At 56.7% G+C, this 25,236-nt stretch overlaps 3 protein-coding genes across 11 annotated transcripts; 2 read left to right on the top strand and 1 right to left on the bottom strand.

The window, feature by feature from the left end:
• The first annotated feature begins 325 nt into the window (after window positions 1-325).
• Window positions 326-5,059, top strand: TMEM265 (transmembrane protein 265). 2 transcript variants are annotated; one of them, XM_075929134.2, is made up of 3 exons: window positions 326-847; window positions 1,963-2,214; window positions 2,522-5,059. In XM_075929134.2, exons 2-3 carry the CDS (start codon window positions 1,999-2,001, stop codon window positions 2,678-2,680), a joined length of 375 nt encoding a protein of 124 aa, XP_075785249.2. In that variant the 5' UTR covers window positions 326-847; window positions 1,963-1,998; the 3' UTR covers window positions 2,681-5,059. The 2 variants fall into 2 exon arrangements, with proteins under 2 accessions (XP_075785249.2, XP_075785248.2); XM_075929133.2 differs by lacking the exon at window positions 326-847 and adding an exon at window positions 857-1,045 and having other exon boundaries at window positions 2,522-5,058.
• A 3,961-nt stretch (window positions 5,060-9,020) lies between these two features.
• PHKG2 (phosphorylase kinase catalytic subunit gamma 2) lies at window positions 9,021-19,694 on the top strand. 3 transcript variants are annotated; one of them, XM_075929053.2, is made up of 10 exons: window positions 9,021-9,173; window positions 11,035-11,174; window positions 12,270-12,445; window positions 16,143-16,197; window positions 16,610-16,675; window positions 16,774-16,937; window positions 17,278-17,368; window positions 17,953-18,106; window positions 18,291-18,416; window positions 18,820-19,694. In XM_075929053.2, exons 2-10 carry the CDS (start codon window positions 11,080-11,082, stop codon window positions 19,129-19,131), a joined length of 1,239 nt encoding a protein of 412 aa, XP_075785168.1. In that variant the 5' UTR covers window positions 9,021-9,173; window positions 11,035-11,079; the 3' UTR covers window positions 19,132-19,694. The 3 variants fall into 3 exon arrangements, with proteins under 3 accessions (XP_075785168.1, XP_075785167.2, XP_089635067.1); XM_075929052.2 differs by lacking the exon at window positions 9,021-9,173 and adding an exon at window positions 9,953-10,045; XM_089778941.1 differs by lacking the exon at window positions 9,021-9,173 and adding an exon at window positions 10,169-10,535.
• Window positions 19,695-19,840: 146 nt separating this feature from the next.
• Window positions 19,841-25,153, bottom strand: CFAP119 (cilia and flagella associated protein 119). 6 transcript variants are annotated; one of them, XM_075929075.2, is made up of 9 exons: window positions 25,030-25,153; window positions 23,525-23,556; window positions 22,387-22,512; window positions 21,986-22,155; window positions 21,546-21,616; window positions 21,261-21,377; window positions 20,944-21,007; window positions 20,210-20,293; window positions 19,841-20,055 (listed from the first exon to the last, which is right to left on the bottom strand). In XM_075929075.2, exons 1-9 carry the CDS (start codon window positions 25,054-25,056, stop codon window positions 19,877-19,879), a joined length of 870 nt encoding a protein of 289 aa, XP_075785190.2. In that variant the 5' UTR covers window positions 25,057-25,153; the 3' UTR covers window positions 19,841-19,876. The 6 variants fall into 6 exon arrangements, with proteins under 6 accessions (XP_075785190.2, XP_006131420.3, XP_089635086.1 ...); XM_006131358.5 differs by having other exon boundaries at window positions 22,387-22,452; window positions 25,030-25,148; XM_089778960.1 differs by lacking the exon at window positions 25,030-25,153 and adding an exon at window positions 24,842-24,919.
• Window positions 25,154-25,236: the final 83 nt, after the last annotated feature.

The raw sequence follows: 25,236 nt of genomic DNA, 5'->3' as shown, positions 1-25,236 counted from the left end.
ATCCCAGGGGTGTGTGTGGTACGTGCCATAAAAAATACCGGCATAGCTGTGCAGAAGCTTTTAAACCTGATTTGTCTCAATGGCTTTTTACAGGTGCACATTTCATGTTAATTGGGTCCCTCCAGACTTTAACCAGCAGTAAGTACATGTTTAAAACTCCCTCTAGGAAGGCTATGTAAGTGTCAGCGCACCCGGAGCATAGAGCCTGCTTGGCAAACGGTCCCTGCCTCATTTACTGGCACTAATCCTACCAAAACCAATACCATGTGGGTGTCTCGGGCAGAGAGAGGCAAGCGGAAGGCATTGCCCTTATATGGCACAGCTAGGTAGAATGATACTTCCCTATGCCCTTATATGGCAGGACCAGGAACCGACACTTGGAGGTGCCATACAAGGGCAGGGGAAGGGACACACACCCCAGCTGTGCCATGCAAGGGCAGGGTGAAGTATTACACCAAGCCTGGGACATACCATAGGAATGAGTGACGACCAGTTCCCCACTCACTCTGGCAGTCCTAGGGGGTGGGTCAGCCCCAGCTCTGAGCCCCAAATGCTTCCTGATTCAGCCCTCCTGAGGAGGAAGTGGTGGTTTGCAGCACATTTGCTCAGCTTTGGGGCTGTTCCTTGGACAAACTCAGGCTGAGAGGCAGAGGGGGACACAGACGCTTTCACCTGTCCTGCTGCCCACGTGTGGGGTGAGGAGGCCCTGGCAGGGCAGGGGGAGAGCTAATGGAAAGGAGCAGCCACAGCTGATCAGATGGCTCCTCCTGCACCCTTTCTCTCACTCGCCCAGAGGCAGGATGATGTCAACACTCAAGCCACCTGCCCAGCCTGAATATCCACCCAGGTACCTGCCGTGGGATCAGGTGGGTGGGTGTGTTTGAGGAGGCAGCTTTGAGTCACAGTCAATGAGCTCATGCTGAGAGACTGGCCCCAGCTCTAAAGAGGCACTGCCAAACCTGGGCTGGGAACTTACAGGAGTGCAGACAAACAGGGAGAGGGAGACGGGCTCAGCTGAGATCCAAGGCCAGGACCCTGCTGCCAGGTGAGACAATTCTCCTATGAGGGGCACCCCTTCCCAGCCCCCTTCCCCACCTGCACAGCCCCCTTCCCAAGGATTTTTTTTCTCCAGCACAGATGGAAACTCCCCATCAGGACTCATCCAACTCATCCTCCCTCTCCCCAGCCTTCCCTAGGGCAGACCAGAGTCACAACGGCCCTGATGCTATGGGGCAGTTGTTCCCTTTAGCACCCTGCTCTGGGCTAGAGGTGCACACACACACTCTGCCCCCGCCCCCAGGGGGTGACTGCTGATTTTCCAGCCAGGGCTGTTAGGTTTGGCCTGAGGGTGGCTGTAAGCAGCAGCAGGGGCTGGGGGGTTTGAGAGGCACTGAGGAGATAGCAGCCACGGGATTGGGAAGCCCAGAGGCTGGTGTTTGCTCTGCGCTCAGAGCCCCCTTTCAGCATCTTTGAAACGAGCTGATGGAGAATTTTCCCTGGAGAAGGGAGCGACTCTAAACCAGAGACAGGGGACTGACTGGCTCAGCTGGGGGGGCCTTTGCCATCATGGAGCCCTGAGGGGGGGGGGTGTTGCTGGCTGAGGCAGCTGCTGCCACTGGCAAGTCAGGAATGTGTTGCACTGGTGTGGGTGCCACCCTCCCTCTCCTGGGCAGCTGGGCATTCCCCGGCAGGCTGTGACTCAAGGCGAGGGAATCCAGGAAGGGCGCAGGTGATCCCATGCGCGGACAGCCAATGCAAGGGACAGGGACCCGTCTGTGGGGTCCCAGCCGTAAGCAGGGAGGAGGGGTGGCTTCTCCATAGCCCTGGGCTCAGCACCCCGTCCCCAAGCCAGTCGGGGACTCCAGCACCCCGGAGGGAAGGGCAGTGAGCAAGGCCATGCCTGGGGCTACAGGAGCTAGGGCAGGGCTGTGGCATGTAACTAGCTGTGTCTCTGTCCTGCAGGTGCCCCGCAGTCCCACCCAGCAGCCCTCGGTGCCCATGGGAGAGGAGATGGCGCTCAGCATGGGGAACGGCAGTGCTGGGAAACCCGCAGGGGACGGGGCAGAGACTGCCGTGATGATTCAGGTGGGGCCCTCGCAGCCTGAGCCGCCCACCTGGAGACCACGTCCCCGGGCCCTCCGCAACCTGGCTATAGGCAGCATTGTCTGCGGCTGCTCCTGCCTCGGGGTGCTGGCCCTAATCTATGCTGTCAAGGTGAGAGGGGCTGGGATATCATGGGGTGGGGCCATGACTTGGTGCTGGAGGTGCCCAGGAGTTGGATGTTCACCAGTGTCTCAGTGCTGGGGACTTCTGGGGGGCTGGGACGTAGCAGGGGGCTCAAGGCTATGGCTGGGGGCTGGGATATAGCTGGGGACAGAGATGGGCCTTGGTGCTGAGGGCTGGGGAGGGGCTGGGATATAGCGGGGGCATGTCTCGGTGCTGGGGGCTACCAGGGATTGGCTATAGCAGTGAGGGAGGATGATGGGGCTGGGATTCTGGTGACTCTCCCTTGTCTCCCCAGGCCAATGAGAAGCGGAAGAAGAACTCTCCTGACGCGGATCTCTGGGCCCGGAAGTCCTTCCGTTTCTCCCTTCTCAGCATTGGAGTCTGGGTGGCTCTGCTCATCCTGGTGCCACTGCTCATGGGCCTCATCTCCTACCTGATTGCCAGGGCCGAGTGATCTCCTGCTGCATCCCCATTGCAGCCAGGGCAAGCACCATTTCCCGCAGCTGGCTTGGAATCACCCCAGCCCTGCTGGTTCTGGAACAGCTCCAGCTTCTCCGTGGCTTGGGACTGAGACTTCAGAGACCAGGGTGGGGTGGGACAGGATCCACCGTGACTGTCTGTTCCCAGGAGGGATGGTGAGAAGGGAACGTCAAGTTAAAACTTGTGGCTGGCGGAGCTAAGAACAAGATTCCGTTACGAGATGGAGATGGTAAAACTGTCAATGCTGCTGTCGAAAAGGCAGCAGTGTTCAATAGTCTCTCAACGCAGGATGATGAACTCTTATCACAAGGACGATGAAGGCCCGGTAGTGCCCAGGAGGATGTTAAACGTCTGCAGAATGTGTCCCCCGCACGCCTCACGAAGTTGGCCGAGGAGTTCGCCAATTTTTAATACACATTGGAATGAAATTCCAGAAGACAGGAAGAATGCTAATACTGTGCCCAGGAAGCAGGCATGAACAGGCAAATTCTAGGCTGGTTTTGCTTCACATCAGTCCTGGGTAACAGAAGGGAAAAACAGAGAAGGGATTCTATCAACAAAGACTGCAAAGATGTGACTAAAGCCAGACAGCCTTGTTTTATGGCAAAGATGTTTTGTCAGAGCAAGCCTGATTTAATTCTTTAATGAGGTGACAAGTTTGCTGTAATATACGTGGGGGTGTCGCAAGGCAGTTGTCTTTGACTGACATGACATTCTGATTGAAAATACACCATCAGCTTTCAGGGGGTAGCTGTGTGATTTGTTTCAGCAAAACAATGAGGAGTCTTGTGGCACCTTAAAGATGAACAGATTTATTTGGGCATCACCTTTTGTGGGTTGGAACCCACGTCACTTTATCACATGTGTCTGCCAAAGTGGGCTCCAGCCCACGAAAGCCCAGGCCCAAATAAATCTGTTTGTCTTTAAGGTGCTGCAGGACTCCTCGGTGGTGGTTTTGTTTTTTACAACATCAAAAGAACACAGATTAAATGGGCTGGCTGACATGAGACCAAGAAGCAGTCAGCAATGTGGAATCATCCCTGATTGTTTTTGGTGGGGTTCAACAGGGATTGGTATTGGGGCAAGACACTCTTCAACATTTTCATGAATGATCTGGAAGTGAATAGGTGCGGATAAATTTGCAGATGACACGCAAACTGGTGGAGAGGTGACTAACAACAAGGACGCAGCTATTTCACAGAGCCACGTAGATCGCCTGTGCATGGGAGGCTTCCCTGAGGTACCCTCCGCTAAAGGCCCCTTGCAACTTCCTGCCCGTAGCATGGGAGTCGTTTGCTTGCATGTGTTGCCAGAGGTTGGTGGACTCTCCTCTCAGCCTCCACAGTCCCTCCGCAGGTAGGCAATAGCTGCACACCAGCCCCCAAGTCTTCTGCACGTCTCCTTGGAGTATCCAGTCCCAGTTGCATTGACTATTCACAGACCTGCCACTCCCAGAGGAACGACACATCTCAGCTCAGCCCAGGATCACCGCACTGTTTAACGCACTGCACTTTGCTTTGTTTATAGCAACTAGAAAAACAGCGAGTCATGAAATAGCAAGTAGATACAAATATTGGAGACAGGTTACAGCTAAACCAAAATCATGATATGCCTTCTAGAGTCTAGATTTAAATAATAGACCATTCCCAGTCTTTGAAATGTTAGGTCACCTAAGGGCTTTCTTCCATTTATAAACAGGCTGACTATGATCCTACGTTCATCAGACAGCTTGTCCCCTAGGTGAAGGCTACTGTAGATTTTTCTGCATGCTTCTAGTGTACCAGACTCATGCTTTGGTCTTAGTTATAATCAGGACACCCCATCCTCTTGTGTGGGTCAGCAAGATCCCAACATCTACAGGAAGACTTTGCAATCTTGATTAGCTGCTGGCTCTGGATACAAATAGATTTACGGTGTAAGACCCACAATAAGCATTGGGCAGCTAGGGAGAGAGAAGCATCTCCATCTTCAGTTGACCCGTCCTAACAATTGAAGACCATAATGTTCATACAGGAATGTAACTTCTAGAGTGTTATCATGTAGCAAAGATTAAGCTGATTAGTGGCCTACTGGCCCCATGGAGACCTCATATGCCCTTCGTCTGGTTAATTATTATGCATATAGTCTCGCATGACCTATCAATAAAAGTATTGATTTATACCCCCTCCCCTCGGCTCAGTTATTCACACAAGTGCATGGCTAGGTTGGCTGGCTGACTGGGAAATGTTTTAAGCTCTGCAGACCTTTAGCTCTGCAGGCAGGTAAGCTGGTTTGGCTGTTGGCTGGTAAGTCTCCTCTCCAGAGCCTGCCTCTGGCACCCCGGCCCCTCTCTTCCCCAACCCTCAACCCCCCAATCAACATACCCAAACCCTCAACCCCCCCAATCAACATACCCAAACCTTCTGTCCCCTCTTGCACCCATACGCCCTCCCTGATCTGGCACCCCAATCTTCTGCCCCAGATCACAATCCCCTCCTAACCTAGGTCACATCCCAAATCCCTGCACTCCAGTCCCCTGCCCGGGTCACAAACACCTCCTTCACCCAAACTCCCTCCCAGACTCCATTCTCCCTTCTACACCCCAATCCCCTACCCCAAGCTCCCTTCTGCACCCAACCTGCATCCCAGACCCCGCACTTCCTCCATTCATATAATTGAAGAGTGCAGCCCTCGACCTCTTTCCAAAATCTTGGAGTGGCCCACTGTAAAAAATTATTGCCCAGTCCTGTATTACCTCCAGAAATATGCCAAATTACTCCTTGGGGGGTAATTACACCCGGGTTAAGAACCACTGATCTAAATAGTTGATGAAGCTATTGAAAAAACTGGTCCCAAAAGTGATCCCTATGGAACCCAACTTATGCCCTACCAGCATGACGGTGAACCATTAATACCTACTCTCTAAGAATGGTTCTCTCACAAGTTATGCGCCCACTTTAGAGTCGCCCCACCTACATTGTGTTTTCTGGCCCAAAACTGGCCAATGGGATTGTGCCGGCAGCTGCATTTCTGAGCAGCATGTTAGGCTGCAGGGCAAGCAAGGGAGCCTGCCTGGGGCTCCCCACTGCTTCCGCGGGCTGGATCTGGTGGCTTGGCGGCCATATCAGCCTGTGGGGCATATTTTGGCCAGGCCTGGGGTAATAAGTTTAAAATACAATAGGCGGTCAACTTTGTTCAACATAATGTACGAGAAAACAACATACAATAAACATGATTAATTATAATTTTATTTTTGTCTATTGCCATTTAAAAAAGGAGGAGGGGTACATTTGGTTTATTGGTTAAGCTTAAGGGGTAACCGCACCAAAGAGGTTAAGAACCACTGATTTAGATAATAGCATAGGGTGAGGGTGGGGAACATCAGGCCCGGATGTGGCCCCTGGCTTGCCTGGATCCGGCCCCCAAGGCTTAGCCTCCCCCTCTGCATTGGGGAGCTCATGCTATTGCTCCAGCCTCCCCGTTGCTCCACCACAGAGTTGAAGCACATGAAATCTACTAGGCTGGACCCCCCCCAGGCTCTGGCATGTGAGGGGAATGTGGGGATCGCCTGGGGGCCACGTCATTGCCAGGTTGCTTGGTTTTATTGTTTTTGCTTCTCACTTGTATGCGGCCCGCTGACTGTGGGTCAGCTGCCTCTGACCCTAAAAAGGTTCCCCACCCCTGGCATAGAGAGTACACTTATAAAGCTGGGAGGGGTTGCAACTGCTTTGGAGGAAAGGGTCATAATTCAAAATGATCTGGACAAACTGGAGAAATGGTCTGAGATTAATAGGATGAAGTTTAATAAGGACAAACGCAAAGTGCTCCACTTAAGGAGGAACAATCAGTTTCACACATACAAAATGGGAAGTGACTGTCTAGGAAGGAGTACGGCAGAAAGGGATCTAGAGGTCATTGTGAACCACAAGTTAAATATGAGTCAACAGTGTGACTCTGTTGCAAAAAAAGCAAACATCATTCTGGGATGCATTAAGAGAAGCATTGTGAGCAAGACACGAGAAGTCATTATTCCCCTCTATTCTGTGCTGATTAGGCCTCAGTTGGAGTATTGTGTCCAACTCTAGGCACTACATTTCAGGAAAGATGTGGAGAAATTGGAGAAGGTTCAAAGAAAAGCAACAAAAATTATGAAAGGTCTAGAAAACATGACCTATGAGGAAAGGCTGAAAGCACTGGGTTTTAGTTTGGAAAAGAGAAGACCAAGAGAGGACATGATAGCAGCTTACAAGTACCTAAAAGGCTGTTACAAGGAGGAAGGAGAAAAATTATTCTCCTTAACCTCTGATGATAGAACAAGGAGCAATGGGCTTAAATTGCAGGAAGGAAGGTTTAGGCTGGACATTAGGAAAAACTTCCTGTCAGGGTAGTTAAACACTGGAATAAATTGCCTAGGGAGGTTGTGGAATCTCCCATCATTGGAGATATTTAAGAGCAGGTTAGACAGACACCTGTCAGGGATGTTGCTTGGTCCTGCCATGAGGGCAGGGGACAGGACTTGATGACCTCTCGAGGTCCCTTCCAGTTTTAGCTTTCTGTTCTATTATATTCATCAGCACCAGGGAATCCCTGTGAACCTCTATACATCACCTATGCCATCTGCCAGTTGGCACTAAGGGGATGCCTGGGTCACAGTCAACTAGGTCCATTCAAACAAAATCTGCGAGTTATGCAGCTAGGACTGAGAAATGCAGGGCCCAGCATGCAAAGGGTGACTGGCAGTGAGGCAGAAGAGGATCTAGGAGAGGAGACATAAGAATGGCCGTACTGGGTCAGCCCAAAGGTCCTTCTAGCCCAGTATCCTGTCTGCTGACAGTGGCCAGCACCAGGTGCCCCAGAGAGTGTGGACCGAAGACAATGATCAAGCGATTTGTCTCCTGCCATCTGAGGGGGAAATCTCACTCCCCTGGGGTACAGAGCCCCCAGAAGGGTCCGAGGCCGGAGGTCAAATCAGTGAGGCAGGAGAGAAACCTAGAAGAGAAAACTTTATGATGCATGCATGCAGGCTGTCACTTCCAAGAGTGAAGCAGCAGCCCTGACAGACAGATTCAGGTATCCTTTATACAGAATGCTTAGACAGTTAAGTTGTTGATTGTTCTTCTTTAACATATCAAAGTCTCAGCAGAAGTACTCTGAGACTTCTGTTCACCCCAGGAGTGCTAGAAGTAAGTTTTTACAGTACACAAAGCCACATGAGAACTTGAGTGGAGGAGTCTACAAGGCAAACTGTGACAAAGATAAGGGTTTACATGACAAATTGTGACAGACTAGGAGTATCCATGAACTTGAGATGGGAGGCATTGTAAGGGTCTTGATTAGAGTTAATTTGATTTCTCTCTGTTACAGGGAGAGAGGCCTGGAAAACTTTTTAACCCTTACAGCAGTTTTCTTTCAGAGAGTTTTGATTTCCTGCACAGTCCCCCCTTTAGACACAATTGGAGTTATTTGATTTTTCTCCCACACATCTCTCTCCAGCCTCTGACAGACAGAGGGCAGGGACACCATTTTATCCCCTGGCTAATAGCCTTTTATGGGCCTAACCTCCATGAAATTATCTAGCTTCTCTTTAAACTCTGTTACAGTCCTAGCCGCTGGGCGGCCCGCGGAGCACGGGCGCTAACGTGAGCGGGGCAGGTAGGCGGGCGGAGCAGGAGCACCGGGCGCTGCCCCCAGGGCACGTCCAGCCCCTCGGCCCGGCTGGCGGGGGCCTCGGCCAAAGGCCAGCGGCTGGTGAGATTCGCCACCCTGTGGGGCCCCTCTGGCCTGGGGAGCCTGGGACCCATCGTGGGGGGGGGGGCACAGAGCAGCCCCCCCCCCCCAGCCAGCCCCCCCCCGTTGGTCACATGACTTGGGGAGACCACGGGGTTATCTAGGGTCAGTGCTGATCATGTGACAGTCCTCAGGTCACGTGACCAGACTGCAGCTGTGGCTTCTTGGCTGAGGGGCCCTAACTCTGCCCGGGGTCAGAGGTCACCTGGTGACCCCATATTAACCCAGGATGCCGCCCCCCCCAGCTCTCCCCTCTTTCCCCGCCTCCCCCCGCCTGGCTCTATCTTAGCTCCTGATTGGTTTGCTGTAAAGACCTTGCCCGGGCCCTCGGTTGACTGGCTGATGGGTTGGTCAATCATAGTGCCGCTCTTCGTCCCCGCTCCTGATTGGCTACGTGAGCCCTCATTCAGCTACAAACCCCGCCTTCTCGTCCTCGTTGGTCCGGCGGCCCGCCATTCTCAACATCTGGCCCGGATCCGACAGCCCGATTGGCCGAACAGGCTGCTACTCAAGTCTGAGATCCGCCTCCCACTGGAGTCCCGGCTCCTACGCCAAGACGAGCGACGCGCTCTCCCTGCGTGCGGATTGGCCGCCCCGCCTCTCCTCCCGCCTGGCGTGGGGAGGGGGCGGGGACAGGGCCGACCAATCGGGGCTGGCGCAGGGGGTGGGGCTGGGAGTCCCGTTCGAAATCGACGTGCCGGGTGAGACGTCAGGAGGGACAGGAGGGGAGGGGGCGCCCTGTGGGGGGCAGGCTGGGAGGGGGCGCCCTGTGGGGGGCAGGCTGGGAGGGGGCACATGGGAGGGGAGGGGGCGCCCTGTGGGGGGCAGGCTGGGAGGGGGCACATGGGAGGGAAGGGGGCACCCTGTGGGGGGCAGGCTGGGAGGGGGCACATGGGAGGGGCGCCCTGTGGGGGGCAGGCTGGGAGGGGGCACATGGGAGGGAAGGGGGCACCCTGTGGGGGGCAGGCTGGGAGGGGGCACATGGGAGGGGAGGGGGCGCCCTGTGGGGGGCAGGCTGGGAGGGGGGCACATGGGAGGGGAGGGGGCGCCCTGTGGGGGGCAGGCTGGGAGGGGGGCACATGGGAGGGAAGGGGGCGCCCTGTGGGGGGCAGGCTGGGAGGGGGCACATGGGAGGGGGGGTGCCCTGTGGGGGGCAGGCTGGGAGGGGGCACATGGGAGGGGAGGGGGCGCCCTGTGGGGGGCAGGCTGGGAGGGGGGCACATGGGAGGGGAGGGGGCGCCCTGTGGGGGGCAGGCTGGGAGGGGGCACATGGGAGGGAAGGGGGCACCCTGTGGGGGGCAGGCTGGGAGGGGGCACATGGGAGGGGGGGAGGGGGCAGGCTGGGAGGGGGCACATGGGAGGGAAGGGGGCACCCTGTGGGGGGCAGGCTGGGAGGGGGCACATGGGAGGGGAGGGGCGCCCTGTGGGGGGCAGGCTGGGAGGGGGCACATGGGAGGGAAGGGGGCACCCTGTGGGGGGCAGGCTGGGAGGGGAGGGTTGCGGGCGGCCTGTGGGGTTCCGATGCTGGATCGGAGCACCCTGTGACACTGTGCTGGCTGCTGCCTCTGACCTCGTTAGTGGCTGTGGCGGGTTGGACCCCAGCTCCGTTGTCTGCGCCCCACAGGTTCCCCTGTGCACTGAGCATCTCTGCCCCGCCTGGCCTCAGCTGGCCAATGGCCCCTCAGCCAGCACCTTGGGAAGGGGAAATGGCCCACCCCCAGCCTGCACTCACTACCCTGATCCCCAGCTTGACGTGTCTTCCTGCTCCAGCCACCAGGAGCTGCCCCGCCTTCCCTCTCCTGTCTGGGCCCACCTAGTCCTTCGCGTGGGCCACACCAGGGACCCTCCTTCATCTCCTTGGGTCACAAGATTGCCAGAACCATGGCAGTCTCCCAGGACAGGGCAGTTTTGCTCACTGCGCTTGCGTACCTAGAACGTGCTGGGGGTACGGACGGAACCGGAGCAGCGCTGTGACTGGAGGCAGAGGGAGCGCGTGGCTCTCACAGTCAGGATTGGGTGCCGTCAGCCCGCACTGCACTGCACCTCACCTGCCTCAGCTTTATGTGCGTGTCACTGTCGTAAAATAAATCGAAGTGGCTGGAAACCAGCAGGATCTGGCACCCTGTGCATGGGCAACAGTAACCAAAGTGTCTCTTGGGACACACGCTGCACATTGCTGGTCTAGCAAGAAGCCTCCAAGAAGGCTTCTCCAAAGTGCTCTCACTGAGGTCTAATCACCTTAGGCCTGGGGGCTGGGAAGGGTGACAGGGAAAGAGGGGACAGGCTGGCTTGGCGAGGGGGATTGGAGGGGTAACGGGAGAGGAAGATGCTTTCTGGCTGGGGAGGGATGCAAGGAGGTGGTTGTCTGGAGGGGACAGAGAGGGGACAAGCTAGCTGGGTAAGACAAGTGGAGTAGTGGGGAGGGAAAATGGGTCAGCTGGGGAAGGGAAATCAGGTCAGCTGAGTGTGTCCCATGCTTTAGGGAAGGGGGGTATCTGGGAAGGGGAGCAGTGATCCTGCTCCACTTGCTGTTGTGACTCATCCTCCTCTCCCACCCTCCAGCAGGTGCAGGGGTCCTGGAGCCCAGCTCCTGGGGAGCAGGCCAGCATGACCCGAGGTGTGGGGCTAGATGATGAGCTGCCTGACTGGGCCGGCGCCAAGGAGTTCTACCAGAAATATGACCCCAAGGACGTCATCGGCAGGTGGGGAAGGGGCTTGCTTGCTGGTTGGGGGGAGGTTTTTTCGTGGGAGCTGCTGTGCACACAGGGATGGGGGGTTGCAGCCATTCATGGCAGGGAGGTGAGCAGTGTGGTCTGGAAGGCGTGTGCGTGTGTGTCTGTCTCACTGGGGTGCCTGCCTCTCTCTGGCAGGCAGGGGAGCAGATGATGGAGCTGATATAAGGTACTTAGACTTCTGGAAGGAGTTTGACTTGCTACCGCATGATCTTTTGATTAAAAAAACCCTCGAACCATCCAAAATGAACATGGCACATGTGAATTCAAAGCTGGCTAACTTATAAACCTCAAAATATAGCCATAAACGGGAAATCCTTATCTACTGGGTGTGTTTCTAAAGGGGACCCCTAAAGGAAAACAAAATGACATAACATAAAGGTTGCCGAGGATGCACAAATTGGGGAAGTGGTTAAATAATGAAGACGACATAACTGATCCAGAGCAATTGGGGATCATACGGCAAAATGCCCCGGGTGTTGTGAAGATGCCAGAGGATGTGGTGAAGACCAGGACTTTTTAACAGGGTTCAAAAAAGAGCTAGATAGATTCATAGAGGGTAGGTCCATCAATGGCTCTTAGCCGGGATGGGTAGGAATGGTGTCCCTGGCCTCTGTTTGGCAGGGGCTGGAGATGGATGACAGGGGAGGGATCCTTTGATGATTGCCTGTTCGGTTCACTCCCTCTGGGGCACCTGGCATTGGCCGCTGTCGGCAGACAGGACACTGGGCTGCATGGACCTTTGGTCTGACCCAGCCTGGCCGTTCTTATGAGACATAAACGTTTTTAACAAGTGGAACAATTGAGCAAGGGCTGTGTGGACTTTCCACCACTGGCCATTTTCAGTCCAGACCAGGTGTTCGTTCTTAAAGGGTTTTTTTTAAAGTTTAAATCCTTGTTCTAACAGGATTAAATTCAGGGGTCTCTGGGCTGTGTCACCCCGGGGGGCTAACTAGAATGATCACAGTGGTTCCTTCTAGGCTTGCTTGGAACACCCGAATCGACAGGGCGAGGAGGGCTGTGGGTCTCTGTCTCACGGGGTGTCTGTTGGTCTGTCCGTGGCAGGGGGGTGAGCAGCGTGGTGCGGCGCTGCTTGCACAAGCAGACGGGCCAGGAGTTCGCGGTGAAGATCATCGAGGTGACCCCGGAGCGCATGACCCCGCAGCAGCTGGAGGAGGTGCGGACCGCCACGGGCAAGGAGATCGCCATCCTGCGCCAGGTGGCGGGGCACCCCTACATCAGTGAGTGACACCCCCTCCCGGGACACCCCCTGTCAGCAAGTGGGTATGTTTGTGCAGCAAACAGCAGGGGTGGTCTTCACGTGTGTGGATTGCAGAGCTAGAAGGGACTATTGTGAGGATCTCGGGTTCGACTCAGGCCAGAGAGCTGCCGCGGGTTACTCCTTAAGGAACAGTCAGGCTTGGTTTTAGAATGGCCAGTGATGGAAAGATTTGTTCTGTGGGCTAATGATGCTCGTCGTTAAACACATCCGCTTTGTGTCCAAGCTGAATTTAGCTTGTTTCCAGCCATTGGAGCGTGTTAGAGCTTCCTCTGCTCAAGTGAAAAGTCCATTGTTTGATATTCGTTCCCCGTGCAGGCGTTTGTAGTCTGGGATTATCACCCCAAACCTCTTTGGTGACGTGTAAGAGATCAAGCTCCTTGAGTCTATCGTGATGAGGCAGGTTTTCCCATCTTGTAATCCAGTGGCCTCTGAACTGTGGGCGCACCCCTCTCGGGGGTACAGAGGCACTTTCGGGGAGGGGATGGAAGCATCACTCAGCTCTGCTCCAACCCAGCCCTTCCTCCAGCTGTGGCCCCAGCCTTGGGCCCTTTACTCCATCCATACCTCCCCTGAGCCGCGGCCCCGCTCTTGAGGGAGGGATGCTGGTGGGGGCCACTGTTTAATCGTTCTTGTGGGTATTCTTTGATCCTGCTCCAATTTATCAGCATCCTTCGTGCCTTGTGGGCCCCAGGACACAGTATTCCGGCAGCAGTAGCACCAGAGCCCAGTGCAGAGGTAAAATAACCTCTCTGCTCCTACCCGAGAGTCCCTCATTTGTGCATCCAAAGGTTTCATTAGCCATTTGGGTCAGTGTCAGCTCCTGTTCGGCTGATTATCCACCATGGCCCCAAGCCCCAAATCTCTTGGTGTCCCTTGCTCCCAGGAGGTTCTCTGTTCCCGGTGGTGGCAAGCTGGGGTTAGCAGCTCAGGCGGAAGCCAAGAGGGCTGGCATTGATTTCACCCACTGTCCCAAGTGAGTGTGTCTTGGCAGCTCGATGAACCACAGTGAAGAATTGGTCTTTTGGTCTGTGCTGCTGTATCCAATGACATCCTCCAAACGTCCTGGGAGCCCGACCCCTGGTTCCACCCCTTGTGACGTCCCAGCAAACAGTCCCAGCCTTAAACAATAAGGGAGCGTCTAAACTACATGGCTCCGTCGATGGAGCCGTGTAGATTAGGCTGATCAGCAAAGGGAAATGAAGCCGTGATTTAAATAATCGCGGTTTCATTTAAATTTAAATGGCTGCCGCGCTGAGCAGACAAACAGCTGATCAGCTATTTGTCGGCTCAGCATGGCAGCCATTAAATTTAAATGAAGCCACGATTATTTAAATCGCGGCTTCATTTCCCTTTGCTGAACAAACAAATTTACATGGCTCCATCAACGGAGCCATGTAGTCTAGACGTACCCTAAGGGCTGGAAGAGACCTCAGGAATCCATCTAGTCTCACTCCCCTGCCCAAAGCAGGACCAACCCCAACTCAATCATGCCAGCCAGGGCTTTGTCAAACTGGGCCTTAAAAACCTCTAGGGACGGAGATTCCACCTCTCCCTAGGGAACCCAGCCCAGCACTTCACCACCCTCCTAGGGAAAGAGTTTTTCCTAATATCCAACCTAGACCTCTGTCACTGTAACTTGAGACACCAAGTTCTGTCACTTGTCCCCACAGAAACCAGCCTCTCTCCATCCTCTTTGGAACCTCCCGTCAGGAAGTTGAAGGCTGCTATCAAATCCCCCCCTCAAAGGAAAACATTCGAAATTGCAAATGAAGCCGGGATTTAAATATCCCGTGCTTCATTTGCATATTCACGTTATGGCGCTATTTCAAAATAACAGACGCTGTTAAGACACGGTTATTTCGAGAGAAAACCGTTCTCTCGAAATAACCCTTATTCCTCATACAACCAGGTTTACCAGTTATTTCAAGAGAAGGGTTTTCTCTCAAAATAACTGCATCTTAACAGTGTCTGTTATTTCGAAATAGCGCCACAACGCGAATATACAGCGCTTGACAAACTATAGAATCTACTCACCCATGGCGAGTAGATTTCAGCCGCGTGTCCCATTTACCGGTGGCGCGCGCATGCGCAATGCGGCTCTTGCATATGTGCAGTGCGGGGCTGGCGAGCGGCTTTTGCCGCCGTTTGTCGAGCCCTGCAAATATGCATCATTTGCATCCCTCTCTCAAAAGAGGGTGCAAGTGTAGACATACCCCTACAGACTAAATAAACCCAAATCCCTCAGCCTCTCCTCATGGATCATGTGCTCCAGCCCCCTAATCATTTTGGTTGTCCTCCGCTGGACCCTCTCCAATGTGTCCACATCCTTTCTGAAGTGGGGGGCCCAGAATTGGACACAATACTCCAGATGTGGTCTCACCAGAGCTGAATAAAGGGGAATAATCACATTTCTGGATCTGCTGGCAATGCTCTTCCTAATGCAGCCTAATATGTCATTAGCCTTCTTGGCTACAAGGGCCCACTGTTGACTCCTATCCAGCTTCTCGTCCACTGTAACCCCCAGGTCCTTTTCTGCAGAACTGCTACTTAGCCAGTCGGCCCCCAGCCTGTAACAATGTTTGGGATTCTTCCATCCCAAGGGCAGGACTCTGCACTTGTCCTTTGATCCCCTCAGAAATGCCTCTTGTATCCCAGGCGAGGGGTGAAGAAGGAAGTGTCTGGAGTCCTGCAGGTCTCCTGCAATAATTCCTCACGTCGCTCTGCGTTCCTGGCGAGTAGAAATGTTCCTTTAACCTGCCACAGGTTCCGTGCGCTCCCAAGGGATCAGCAAAAGGAGGATGGTGCTAACAGCTGTAGTTCCCCACAGGGCTACATGGGTGGGCAACGTGCATGTTGCTTTTCTCTGTCTTGCAGGCCCCAGCCTCAGCCCCTCCCACGCCTGGGGACTTTCTGGTGCTCTGGAATATTGTGACTCTCACAGGGCCCTTCCGCAGTGGTCCAGGCTGAGTCTCTGATGCAGGCTGAGTCTGTGCACCCAGGACTTGTCTGAGCTAAGGGAGGAGGGAGCCATCGGTGACTCTGGGATCTGCCCAGGGTTTTCCAGCACGTCCACTTATGCGTCGTCGGCTCCTTTTCTCGGATCACTTTCTCTCTCAGCTCCACAGCTCGGTTGGGGCAGCTGCTTCTCTTCTCTTTCCTTCTCACCTCCTCTGGCTTAAGAATAGGTAGCTTCCTGCTCCTTCCGCCACTTCTCTGCTTGCTGCTTCTGGAGCTCTGCAGTTTCTTCTCCCCCCTGGCTTTGTGGTTGTTTTGCTGCTGCTTGTTTGGTGGTTTACTGCTTCAGTTCCCCTGTTCTACCTCTAGGCAGATAGAAACAGACCAACGACAACCTCTCCCTGGTAGTGCCCAGCGACTGTACAGGAGGCTCACTTAGATTTGATATTGCCAGTGCATGGAAGTCTAGCGGGCTGGTGTCGCTGTTTTCCTGCTACCCCAGGTCACTGTGTCTCCACGGGTAGTTTGACCCCAGTACAGAGCACAGCTTGTTTGCAGTGCGCCTGTATTCACTGACCACCACCCCTTCAAATCTCTTGGGCACCCTAATGGCAGGAAGTCCCAGTCGTGATGCCCCCCCTGCCCTATGGCAGGGAGTGCCCTGCTGTGCCCCCAGCTCTCACCCCTCTTTCTCCCCACAGTCACCCTCATCGATTCCTACGAGTCGTCCACGTTCATGTTCCTGGTGTTTGATCTGTGAGTATGAGATCCTGCCCGCCCTGCATTCGTGTGGCGCTGTCCCAGAAGGGCCTACACATTTCCCGCTCCCACCAGGAGCCCTCTCCCCGTCCTTACAAGGCCCTGCCACACCGCAGGGGGCCCCCGCCCTGCCACGTGTGACCCCATCCCATGCAGGGCCGCCCCACGTTCCAGCGTTCTCTCACCAGGAACGGAGCCAGCCAGCCTCCTGCAGACTCCGGGGCTGCTGGGCACTGTGAGTGCCTGTCCCAATGGCTCAGGAGAGGTGGTGCCCACAGGTCCTGTCCTGCCTGCCTGGGCTCCCCCCAACTCCCTCCATCCAGCTTCCCAGGTTGATTTCCAGCCACCCCACCAGGGCCGATCTCCCCCCGCCCTCCCAGGCTCGCTGGTAACTCCCTTCTCTCCCCAGCATGCGGCGCGGGGAGCTCTTTGACTACCTGACTGAGAAAGTGACGCTGAGCGAGAAGGAGACCAGGTACAGTACAGCACCCCCTGCTGGGAGAAGCTGGGGCTGCAGCAGCTGGGCTCTCCCTCAGTGGCTGCAGGAGTGAGCTGGCTCCCCTTCCCCCCCAGGTGCATCATGCGAGCGCTGCTGGAGGCGGTCAGCTACCTGCACGCCAGCCACATCATCCACCGGGACCTGAAGCCCGAGAACATCCTCATGGACGATCAGCTCAACATCAAGCTCTCCGACTTCGGCTTCTCCTGCCGGCTGGAGCCAGGGCAGAAACTGCGGGGTCAGAGCAGGCCGGGGGAGGGGCAGGAGGCTGGGCCCAGGGGCCAGCAGTGCTGGGGAGAGGGCAGGCCCAGCTGAGCTGTGGTTGGGGGAAGGGGCGGTTGGCTGATCACTCCAGGAGGTGCGGGGAGGGAGAGGCCAAGGGCCTGACGAGTGGGGGGAGAGGTTGGAGGGGCTGGCTGGACCTGCAGCTGATTCAGGGTTGGGGGAAAGGAGGAGGCTGGGCTGGTGGGACAAGAGAGGGGGGCTGCTGGGGATTGCTCCAGTGGGGATGGGGGGTGATTCAGGAGGGTATTGGGGGCACTGTTGGTGCCTGACATGCGGCTCTCTTCCCACCCCAGAGCTGTGTGGGACCCCCGGGTACCTGGCCCCAGAGATCCTCAAGTGCTCCATGGATGAAACACACCCGGGCTATGGCCAGGAGGTGGACCTGTGAGTCCCTGTTCCAGCAGCCACTGCGGGGCCTGGGGGAGGGGCTTGGCTGTGATTTGGGGGGGAGGGGGCTGTCGTGTCTACCTCAGTGCTTGTCTTGGCTCTGACACCCCCCAGCTGCCCTGCCAGCTTCCCACCAGTGCATGGCGGGGAGGGAGGGACCCTCACCCAGTCCCCAGCTAGTGGCTGTGCCCCCCTCATGCCTTCCCCAAGCACCAGAGTCCTGATGGGTCCAGTTCGAGGGGCTTGGCCCCTCCCACCGTATTGTTTCTGTGTCCCAGCCCCATCGTCCCACCTGCCATCTTGTGGGGGAGGGTCCCAGCCCCACACAGTAGCCACCAGCTCCTCTTGCTGCTGATTCCCTGCCCTGTTCCTGGCTCCATCCTCAGCCCCCTCCCTGGAGAATAGTGGTGGCTGGCTCCATGGTCGCAGGCGGATTCATCTGTCCGTTCACCCGTGAGTCTGTCTGTCCATCTGTTCCCGTCCGTTATTCTCCTCCCGGGGGCTCCGCCCGCCCTAGGTCTTGCTCATGGAAGCGCAGCGTGACCCCACCCCCCAGCTCACCCCGCCTCTCCTCCCCCCAGGTGGGCATGCGGCGTGATCTTCTTCACCCTGCTGGCCGGCTCGCCCCCGTTCTGGCACCGCAAGCAGATGCTGATGCTGCGCATGATCATGGAGGGGCGCTACCAGTTCAGCTCTCCCGAGTGGGATGACCGCTCCGACACCGTCAAGGACCTGGTGAGAGCAGAAGGCCCCCGCCTCCCCCTGCAATTCCCCCCTCCGGACTCCATCCCGAAACGAATCAGCCTCCCGCCCCATCCTGAACGGAGCGTCCCCCTCCCACCCCAGGCCCTTGTCCTGAGGGGGTTGCCCCCGTGCACCATGACCTAGTGGTTCGGCCCCCTGACTCCTGTCCTTGCAGATCTCGCGGCTGCTGCATGTGGAGCCGGTGGAACGGCTGACGGCGGAGCAGGCTCTGCAGCACCCCTTCTTCCAGCGCTGTGTGGGGCGCCCCATCCGCCAGTTCAGCCCCTACCGCCAGTTCAGGGTGAGTCACCCCCTTCTCTCCCCTCCTCCACTAGCTGGGCTCTTCCGCTTTCCCCAGCACTGTAATGGCCCCAGTGCTGGGCAGAACCACCACCCACGCTGGGTAGGGGGCGCGTCTTCCAGAGTACACGCGCGCACCCCTGCCTGCAGTGAGCTAATGGGCTCTCCCAGGGCTCCCCCCCGCCACTGCACACACTGGGATAATGGCCTCTCCCGTGCCGCCACATCCCTGCCCCCATTGGCCTCTCCCCCTTCTCTCAGTGGGAGAATGGTCTCTCCTGCTGCTCTATTCCCCCCAGATCTGGAACAGGGATAATGGCATCTTCCGTGTTCCCCACCCGCTAGGATAATGGTTTCTCCCACGTGCCCCCTCCCCCCGGCTGATGGTCTGTCCTGCCCGGCAGGTGCTGGTGTGGACAGTGCTGGCCTCCATCCGCATGTTCTCCAGCTACCGGGTGCGCACGCGGCCGGTGACGCGGGAGCTGCTGCTGCACGACCCCTACGCGCTGAAGGCCGTGCGCAAGCTCATCGACGCCTGCGCCTTCCGCATCTACGGCCACTGGGTCAAGAAGGGCGAGCAGCAGAACCGCGCCGCCCTCTTCGAGAACCTGCCCAAGGCGCTGCTGCTGGCTCTGCTGGGCGCCGAGGGCGAGGGGGCGGAGCTGGGCCATGAGGAGGGGGCGGAGCTGGGCAGCACCACTGCTCTCTTCCACTAGGAGGCAGGGACCAGGCTGGGCTGGGGGGCCTCCTGGGGGGGCCTCCCGTTGCCAGGGAACTGCATGCGAGGGGGGGAGATGGTTGCACTGCGGGGACCCCCTGAGCGGTGGGAGGCCCCAGGGCATAGCAGGGACCACTGGGGGGATAGAAGAATGTGCCCGGGGGCCCGGACGCAGGTTTGTTCGGGATCGCTGGGTGGTCCCAGTGTCTGGCCAGGATGGGGGGCAGGAAGGGGCAGCCCTGCCTGGGAGAGATGGAGGGACCCTGTGTGTGTGGCAGGGAGGGGGAGTCCCTCGTAGGGGAGGAGTCTGCTGTGCTGTGCGCGTGTGTCTGGGATGCAGGGGCAGCTCGCATCCTCCCCCCCTTGGCTTTCTGTACTGGGGCAGCGTTGTGCCCTGGAGCAGACAGGGCCCAATGTCCCCCCTTCCCCGCTGGCGGAAGGGGGGCCGAGTGCTCCCCCTCCACTGGGTGCAGCCAGCCCTGTTCATGTAGCTTGATTAACGTTTATTTTTGCCTTGTTTGAATTCCTGTAAATGAGAATAAAAATCGATTGTGACCCCTCCATGACTGAAGCTCCTTCCCCCCGTTGGGGGAACCCAGGGCTGGGGCGTGTCTCCCCACAGAGGGGCAGCGGGGGAGAGGACTTTGGGACCGGGATTTCCCCCGGCAGGGTGCAGTCTTGCAGGACAGTGAGATACGGAGCCACCATTCGTGTGGAGCCCTTTATTGCACTCCCCCCTCGCCTCATTTCCGGTGGCCTCGGCCGCCCCCCTTGGGGGAGGTGGATGTCTTCTCCAGCAGGGCCAGCTTGGTGTTGAACTGCTCCTCGCTCGCCCGGAGCTGCTCCTCCATCGCCAGCCGCAGCTGGGCCAGCTCCTGGCAGAGCTGAGCCGAGATGTATTCCCGCAGCGGGGCCGTGGGGCCTGCAGGGCAGAGCGGGGTGAAGAAAGCGGCCAGCCAACCCCTCCCCCACCTTGGGGCTGAAATGGGGCCCTTGGGCCATGCTGGAGGCCCCTCCCCTGCCCCCCAGTGGGGAAAGCCCCATATCTGGTTCCTTGAGGAGCTGTGATTTCTTACTCTCACTGGGGGCTGTGGTTCCACTCTCGGCTTCCTCCTCTTCCACTGGGGAGACCGGCACCTTCACACTGTCCCCCACCTCTCCTGGGGGGGAAGACACTGGTTAATCATGGCAGGCGTGGCTTCGTTCCCTGAATGCGCAACCCTCCTGTGTCCCCTAAAGCCCCCCTCCTTCCTGCAGTGCCTGGGAGCTGGTCCCGCCCAGCACCCACAGGTGCCCTGCTCTGCTAGGATCAAAACGCCCCTGCCTCGGTGTTCTGGGGTTGGGAATTGTTCTGCGTTAGAACAGGGCTGGGCAAAATGCGGCCTGTGGGCCAGATGCGGGTCACCAAATTAGCGCCATTGGGCCACCGGAGACTTACTTTATCTGCTGGTCCGGCTGCTTCCAGCTTCTGATGACTGGGGTTTGCCGTTTCTAGCCAATGGGAGCCGCAGGAAGTGGTGGCCCAGCCCACACTGCTTCCCACAGCTCCGATGGGCCAGGAAGAGCGAGCCACAGCCAACGGGAGCTGAGAGTGGCCAGACCTGCAGATAAACAAAGCCTCTGGCGGCCTAACCTGGGCTAACCTGGTGACTCATGTGTGTCCTGTTTACTGCCCATCCTGTGTTAGAGAATCTTCACCTTTCAGCGGAAAGAAGCCCCCAACATTCCCCCCTCCCTCCCCTCTCCGCGCTTCCTCCCATGGCTGGGTGGTTTTGAGGGGGGGGGGATTCAGTGAGCACTACTCACTCACCCAGCTCGGCAGCAGGCTCTGGCTCTGGCAGTCCCACATAGGACAGCGATATGTCCAGCCGGACCTGCAAGGTGAGAGCACAGCAGTCCTGGAAGCTGCAGAGGCCGTCTAGGGTTGGGCATACGGGCAGGCTGGGCTATGTTGACCCTGCTCCTGTTAGGACTCAGGAAGGGGGACTGTGTGTGGATAACCCCACCGGAGATGTGGGGCAGGCCAGGTACACGGTGGGTCCTGGGAGTGACGGACCCCTGGGGGCACCATTATATGCAGGATCCCCAGGGTGCTGGGTGTGGCTAACACTCCCGGGGGCGCCATACCTGCGGCGTGAAGGCGTACTTGTACAGCTTGAAGTGGCGGAAGTAGGTGTTCACCACGTAGTCGCTGATGAGTGCCAGCTGCTCCTGGCTGAAGAGGTCGATGCTGAACGGAGGCCTCTGGGGGTGGGGAGAGGAGAGCATGAGGCCGGAGATGGGCAGGGGCTCTCCCTCCCCCGACTCCTGCCTCTGACTAGGCTCTGCCATTGGCGAGCTAGCCAGCAGCCCGGAGGGTTGAGTGGCTGGAGCTGCCCCCATGGGCGGGGTGGGGCGGGGCGGCGGGCTCACCCGGATGGCGTGGCAGAAGAGCAGCTCGGTGAAGTAGTGGTAACATTCCTCCACGTTGGGCAGTGGTGTCTCTGGGGGAGCAGAGGCAGCTGTGAAGGACCTGCACACCCCATGGCTTCACCCACCCTGCAAGCTCCTCCCACACAAGCACATTCTTCCAGGCTCCTTGCTGTAGCTGCCTCACCCTTATAGGCACCGTCTGCACCATGCCCAACCTACAGGCTCCTCCCAAGAGCCCTATGCAGCCTATAGGCTCCACTCCTTGCTATTGCCATATTCACCCTGTAGGCTCCTCCCCCTCGGTGCCCAGCCCTACTCATAGTAGCTCCTCTACAGCCCATACTCATTTTTGTAGGCTTCTCCCCTGAAACTCAGCCCCACCTACTCCCTTCAGCTCCTCCGCCACTTTGGAGGGAATCCCCCTTTGCCCCATCTCTTACCCACGCAGGCCTCATGGGTGTCCCTGACGATGGCGAAGAAGGCGGAGCTCTGCTCCCGGGTGAAATTGTGCTCCCGGCTGAACTGCATCGTGTAGAAGTAGAGATCCAGCAGTATGGCAGCCCGGGGGTCTGATTCCCAGTCCTGCAGCTGGAACTGCTCTGCCAGCACCCTGGAGAGAGGGGGCCACCTGACAGCAGGAGTGGGGCTTCTCCCCTTTCCCAGGGGCACCCTCCAGGGTGGGGGGCAGTAGGCTGGACCTGAGAATATAGGGGGTGTTCTCCCTACAGTGCAAGGGCAGTGTGGATCCCCAAGCTGAAGCTCAAGGATTACGTGTCTCCCCCCAGAGCTGGGAGGGGTGGGCACCGACCCAGAGCCTTCCCTGAGTCCTAAAGCCAGTTACCTCTTCAGCTGGTCGCTGGTCTGTGCTTTGTCGATGAGGTCCATGGAGTGAGCATCCAGGTACTTCCTGTGCCAGGGAGAGGGCCCCAAGGCCATTAGCGAAATGTGAAGCCCCCTCAACAGCCCACTGTGGAACATCGCTAAGAAAGCATTAATTGGGGAGGATGAGGAGGCATTTTGTGTCTCTCAGCTGATCCCAGAGGCCCCGTTTTTGTCATTCCAAGTACTCCTCCCTGGTGTTACCTGCAGCTTAAGGACAGAGTTGGTCCTATGTGCTGGCTACGCCAGACTCTCCAGAAAGGAGGAGGAGAGAGGTTCACCTGACCAGCTGCAGCCCAGTATGACTCTCTGGCCCAAAAGACGGACCCTAATTTAGATCCATCCTAGGCCTGGAACCTTAGCCAGTGGGATGGTGCCTTGCAAACCATTACAAATACCACATGTGCTCTCTGGAGAGCCACCAGCTGCCAGGCCTGGGCACTGTCTTGGGGTACGGCCCTTTAGCTACAAGCAGGTAGGGAGGATAAGTGTGAGAAGGGTCCTTCACAATCACTTCCCAGATCTGGGCTGTGGGCTAAACCCCATCAGCTTAGAAACACTTCGGCTCCCAGGACGTCTGGTTCTCTAGAGTCATGTTTGGAGCCACACGACCTGTGGGGTGAGAGGGAAGAGCAGAAGTCTGGCACGGAAACTTACCCAACCTAGCAGCTAAAGAAGGGAAACATTTCAGAGGAGAAGGCCTTGGACACATTTGAAAAGATCTGGTCTGACCTTTTTAGACACCTTTGGTTAATCCTAGCTGATGAATACCGAGATGTCGCTCTGCTTCCCCTGCTCTTTGCTCTGCTTTCTTTTGCAGTTAGTTTCATCTGCTCTGTTCTCCACTTATTTGGGGGGAGGGGTGTCAATAAATAGTTCTGAGAAGCTGCAGCGCAGGTGGGGCAGCTGGATAGCAGCCGCACAGCCACACCTCCCGGGGAACCTGCCTGGTACTGGACTGCTGTTGCCTCTGGGATGGGGAGGTGGATGAGAGCCATGCAGAGCCACCACATGGGGATGGCTCATCAAGCGCTGAGATGGAGAGCCTCTGGAGCTGAGCAGCACCACAGTCCCCTTTGGAAGGCATGGCTGCTACTCACCACATGCAGATCTGGGCTTTGTGGCACTGGGGCTGAAAGAGAGAGCAATGGGGGGTGTCAGTGAATACAATGGGAGTGTCTGAGGCACTGGGGAGGGGGAATGGCAGGTCCCACTTTCTTCACCTTTCCCAAAGAGGGTGGCCTGGCCAGTGGCCATCTTGAGTCAAAAAAACACGTCATGTGTTAAACCTGAAAAGTGAGTTAGTTCATGTACTCAGTTGCTTGATGTTCCTAAGGGTTGGTAACAGCTCAGGGTGATCTTGTTCTCCTTCCTCCAGTGGCCATGGAGAACAATTGATCATTGTCCTCTTTAGAATAGCCCTTATAATATTGGATAATGTATCCGATCATCCTCAGGCTCCTTTTCTCAAGACTAAGCAAGCCCACTTGGTAGCCCTTCCTACTAGATCAGGGAGTAAACTAAACTTAACCTAAACCTGGGAAGTAATTAGGTGAGGAATATTAATTATTTTATGGCAATGCTGTGTTTGGCTGTGCAGAGAGCGAGCAGCATAAATGAGGTGGTGACTATTAAGGAGATGAGGTTTGTTAAAAAGTTGACTGGCGGGGCGGGGTGAATGGTCATGTTGAATTAGTATTAATTAATGTTGATAATTAAAACACTTGACTGTAACTAGGCTGCTGGTGTGTGCCAATCCCGCAGGCAGCTGTTGTCCCCTTGTGCTCCTGTTGGTCTGTGGAGCTCCACGTAGGGTCCTTGGTTTCACCCGGAGATTGGCGGCTCTTTGGGGCAGGGCCTGTATGGGCCGAGCACAAAGGGGCCGGGGCAGCTTGTGGAAAACGACTCCCATCCCGGCCAGGGACCAGGCGGCTAGTGACTGAGGGCGCAGGAGTTAATGGATATTCACCAGGGCCGAGAGGATGAATATTGAGGAGGCGCGGGAGCCGCATGCCCTGGCGGTGCCTGTTCCCGCAGGTGCATGTTAAGGGGCAGCCCAGTCCGAGGTGGCTCACGTCACCTTCCCCTCCTGGCTGGACAGGGGTGGCCCCCGAATGCAAATCAGCCTCCACACAGGCACCAGCTGATGAATATTCATGAGCTGATGAATATTCATGATGTGACCACTGTGTGGCTGGGGTGACTCCCCCGAGTGAGCGCTAGTGTCGCATTTATTAATGACGTGACGAAGGCTAATTAGCCGGTTCATATTAATGAAATGCGCGCTAATTAGCCCATGTGCTAATTAGACACAATCTATCATTGCCAATGCAGTGCCCCCTGCGTGTTAATTAGCGGCTCTATGTTAATCAGGTGAATGTTAACGAGCTCATTAACGCGACTAATTAGCTACTCACCACTCCAGGACATTTGGTGAGAATGTCAATTGGCGGACAGCAAATGAGAACATGCATATTCATTAGCCCATATTAATATTAACGAGAGTTCATGAATATTCATAAGGCCGAAGTGCCCCACCCGGGGGGAAGGGGCTACGCAGCGCGGTTGCCATGGAGACAGCGTAGCGCGCCCCCTACCCGCTCACCTGCGTCAGGCCGCCCCCCGACCCCATCCTCGCCTTGGCGCCGGGTCCCCGAAACACTCCGCACGCGTCGCCACGGCAACCCCCGCTCCGCCAATCAGAGAGCGTATCGAGGCTGGAGCCAATTAAAGAAGAATTCACTGGACGGGTGAGAGCCCATTCGCCAATCACCGAAGGTCTCTTTCTCCAGCCAATCATAAAGCATATCTC

Source organism: Pelodiscus sinensis, chromosome 5, assembly GCF_052426305.1.
Source record: "Pelodiscus sinensis isolate ZL-2025 chromosome 5, ASM5242630v1, whole genome shotgun sequence".
NCBI classification, from domain to species: domain Eukaryota; kingdom Metazoa; phylum Chordata; order Testudines; family Trionychidae; genus Pelodiscus; species Pelodiscus sinensis.
The sequence above is the reverse complement of the archived record's forward strand: the minus strand, read 5'-3'. Positions and strand labels throughout refer to the sequence as shown.

What these genes read in the sequence shown, in the direction of transcription:
- PHKG2 (XM_075929053.2), top strand. Translation starts at nt 11,080, where the DNA reads ATGACCCGAGGTGTGGGGCTAGATGATGAGCTGCCTGACTGGGCCGGC. An exon ending in GGCGGGGCACCCCTACATCA is followed by an intron (nt 12,446 to 16,142) that starts GTGAGTGACACC and finishes TTCTCCCCACAG; the next exon opens with TCACCCTCATCGATTCCTAC. An exon ending in CTGAGCGAGAAGGAGACCAG is followed by an intron (nt 16,676 to 16,773) that starts GTACAGTACAGC and finishes CTTCCCCCCCAG; the next exon opens with GTGCATCATGCGAGCGCTGC.
- TMEM265 (XM_075929134.2), top strand. Translation starts at nt 1,999, where the DNA reads ATGGGAGAGGAGATGGCGCTCAGCATGGGGAACGGCAGTGCTGGGAAA. An exon ending in CCCTAATCTATGCTGTCAAG is followed by an intron (nt 2,215 to 2,521) that starts GTGAGAGGGGCT and finishes TTGTCTCCCCAG; the next exon opens with GCCAATGAGAAGCGGAAGAA.
- CFAP119 (XM_089778960.1), bottom strand. Translation starts at nt 24,904, where the DNA reads ATGAATATGCATGTTCTCATTTGCTGTCCGCCAATTGACATTCTCACC. An exon ending in TCACCAAATGTCCTGGAGTG is followed by an intron (nt 23,557 to 24,841) that starts GTGAGTAGCTAA and finishes TCTCTCTTTCAG; the next exon opens with CCCCAGTGCCACAAAGCCCA. An exon ending in TCTTCTGCCACGCCATCCGG is followed by an intron (nt 21,378 to 21,545) that starts GTGAGCCCGCCG and finishes CCCCACCCCCAG; the next exon opens with AGGCCTCCGTTCAGCATCGA.